This window comes from Brassica oleracea, chromosome C2 (assembly GCF_000695525.1).
Source record: "Brassica oleracea var. oleracea cultivar TO1000 chromosome C2, BOL, whole genome shotgun sequence".
Taxonomy (NCBI): domain Eukaryota; kingdom Viridiplantae; phylum Streptophyta; class Magnoliopsida; order Brassicales; family Brassicaceae; genus Brassica; species Brassica oleracea.
The window spans coordinates 51,541,402-51,544,007 of record NC_027749.1 but is presented as its reverse complement, the minus strand read 5'-3'; the positions used below and the strand labels follow the sequence as shown (position 1 = coordinate 51,544,007).

General features: G+C 32.5%; 1 protein-coding gene across 1 annotated transcript; it reads left to right on the top strand.

Annotated features, from left to right (window-relative positions):
• The first annotated feature begins 534 nt into the window (after nucleotides 1–534).
• LOC106324671 (heat stress transcription factor B-4b-like) lies at nucleotides 535–1,587 on the top strand. The gene is made up of 4 exons (XM_013762630.1): nucleotides 535–586; nucleotides 711–767; nucleotides 855–1,114; nucleotides 1,193–1,587. Exons 2-4 carry the CDS (start codon nucleotides 719–721, stop codon nucleotides 1,433–1,435), a joined length of 552 nt encoding a protein of 183 aa, XP_013618084.1. The 5' UTR covers nucleotides 535–586; nucleotides 711–718; the 3' UTR covers nucleotides 1,436–1,587.
• The last annotated feature ends 1,019 nt before the right edge of the window (nucleotides 1,588–2,606 follow it).

Below are 2,606 nucleotides of genomic sequence, written 5' to 3'. Positions count from 1 at the left end.
AATAATTACCATCACTAAACTTAGCAAGTACTTAATTAAAAAGTACTAGTAAGTTAATAATTTTCTTATAAATTTTCAAACGATAAAACATTGTTTATTCATTATTCACATCTAGAAATTAGACGTATCCCCCTATATATTAAATGAGAAGTCACTTTAGTGATTTCTGGTGACGAATTGCTCATAGGTGAAGTTTCAAAAAATTATTATAATTTGATTAGTCAATTGTTTTTAATTTTTATTTATTTAAATTAGATCTAAAATTTAAGGTAAGTCTAAAAACATTTAACATCACTTGCCATATAATCTAAAGAATATAACAAATAACAATTTATTTATGGCAACTAATTCTCGAAATGCTAAAAAAATCTGTGGATAGAATTGAGCTAAAAATACATGAACCGGACCAAATAGAAATGGTTAACGTTAACCGTAGAACAAAAGCAGGGAAGACCCATTGGGCGATAGATTTTGATCCGGCCCACGGAATCCTAGCCCAACAGTAAAATCCCAATATAAATGAAGCGTCTCCGTGGTGGTGATAGATAGGTTAACGCAAGGAAAGCATCATCACCACCACCGCGAGGTGAGATCTTAGATCTTCGCGATTGATATCCTGCTTTGCTTCAAATCAAATTTTAAGAGTATTGGATGAATAATAACAATCTAATTCGGTTTGTGTGATTTTTGATTTTTTTTTTTTTTTTTAGGGTTTCCGATGGCTGAAAAGGTTAGCGCAAGGGGATCATCATCATCATCACCGAAAGGTGAGATCTTAGATCTTTACGATTTATAGTCTGCTTCAATCAAGTGTTTCGGAATCTGATTTGTTTTTTTTTTATTTTTGTTTCTAGTGATTCCGATGGCTAGGAAGGTTAAAGAGTACTACCGTTATCCGGCCATGGAAGCTTTTCACAAAGGATGTGTCCGCCGTTATTTTGCTGACGTGTTGTATGAGATGGTGGATGATCCTTCAACGGATTCGATCGTGTCGTGGAGCCAAGACGGATCGAGTTTTATCTTCTGGAATCAGGACAAGTTTTGCAGCGATGTTCTTCCCAAGTTTGGGCTTAGCACGTCTCCAACGTTCTTTGTCCGCCTTACAAACATCTATGTAAGTAACTTAACTTACTCCTTCTGGTTAACTATTAATGTTTTGGATCTTTATTTTCCATTGTTCCTTGTTTTGTAGCTCTTCCGGAAAGTTGAGGAGTCTGAGCACTGCGAATACGCACACGATTACTTTGTGAGAGGCAAACCTGAGCTTACGGTGGAGATTGAGAGGCAGTTCAAGGAAAGGGGTGCTCCAATTAAGCTTGCCATCAAGCCACATGAACCGGCTTACAAGGAGAGTAGGGAGAGAATTAGGGCTTTCATGCTCGCCAAGAAAGCCGCCAGGAGTCTATCTCTTAAGGAAATGGGGACCAACCAGTAACCACCACCACTCTATGTCTAATAAAATAACTACCATGCTTGCTTTGACTATAATCTGAATATCTTTATGGTTTCTATCTTAAGTTTGTCTATTGTTAAAAACATCTACTGTCAAAATGAATTGGAAATGGACTTCAAATTTTAGTTTGTCAATTAACAACAAAACATATCCTTTGAAAAATTATTAGCTTACCCGGAATGAATCAATAACAAGTTTTTCTTTTAAGAGATTCTAACCACGCCCGAGACTGAAACTCAACATCTGAATAAGGCTAAAAATTCTAATCTTACAGGTTTTAGGAAACGGTTCGCAGATGTCAATTCATGAGAAAAAGTTAGTGCTCTTACTAGTTTTAAGAAAAAATTAATACTAAAAAGAAACTCTAGTGGTCTCTCAATGCTCTAAAAAAATAAAAAATAAAAAATAAAAAAACAAGGATAAATGGTCAAAAATCAGAAATATAAAAAAATAACTTTTTTAGTTATTAACCGAACTGAGTAAAAATATGCACTGATCCGAGCAAAGATTTTAAAATGAGCAAATTAGGTGAATACCCTAAAAGAAGGGGAATACCATATAAGGGAGGGAAATGTTTATGATTGGGGGGTGGAAAAAGAAGGGGAAATAGGGTATGCAGTTAAATAGGATAGATTTGGGGTGTAGAGGATACAAATTTTCTTTTAAAATTCCCTATTGTTTTACCTTAACCGAGGAACAAAAAGTAGAGAACCGAAGATCCATTTGGCGAAATTGATTTGATTCGGCCCATTGCATCCTAGCTCAATAGTAAAATCTCTATATTTCGCGGACTCACGTTTAAATAGATACCTTAAATAATTCATTATATATAATATAAACTAGGTGTTTTGTCCACGATGCATGCTTAAACATTTTCATAACTTTTGAAAAGTTCTTTGTACACTATATTCATAATTTTAGTAACAATTTTATTTGATTAATATTTAATTATATAATTTATGTTTTTAACTTTTTACTAAAATACTATTTCAGATAATAATAAAATATAAATATAGAAATTGTCTTTTCTTTTTTAATTATATTTTATATTTTGGTTAATTCAATATTCTATTTTTCATTACATAATTAAGAATTTTATTTGATTTATATTTAGTTATATAATTCATGTTTTTAACTTTTTACTAAAAGACTT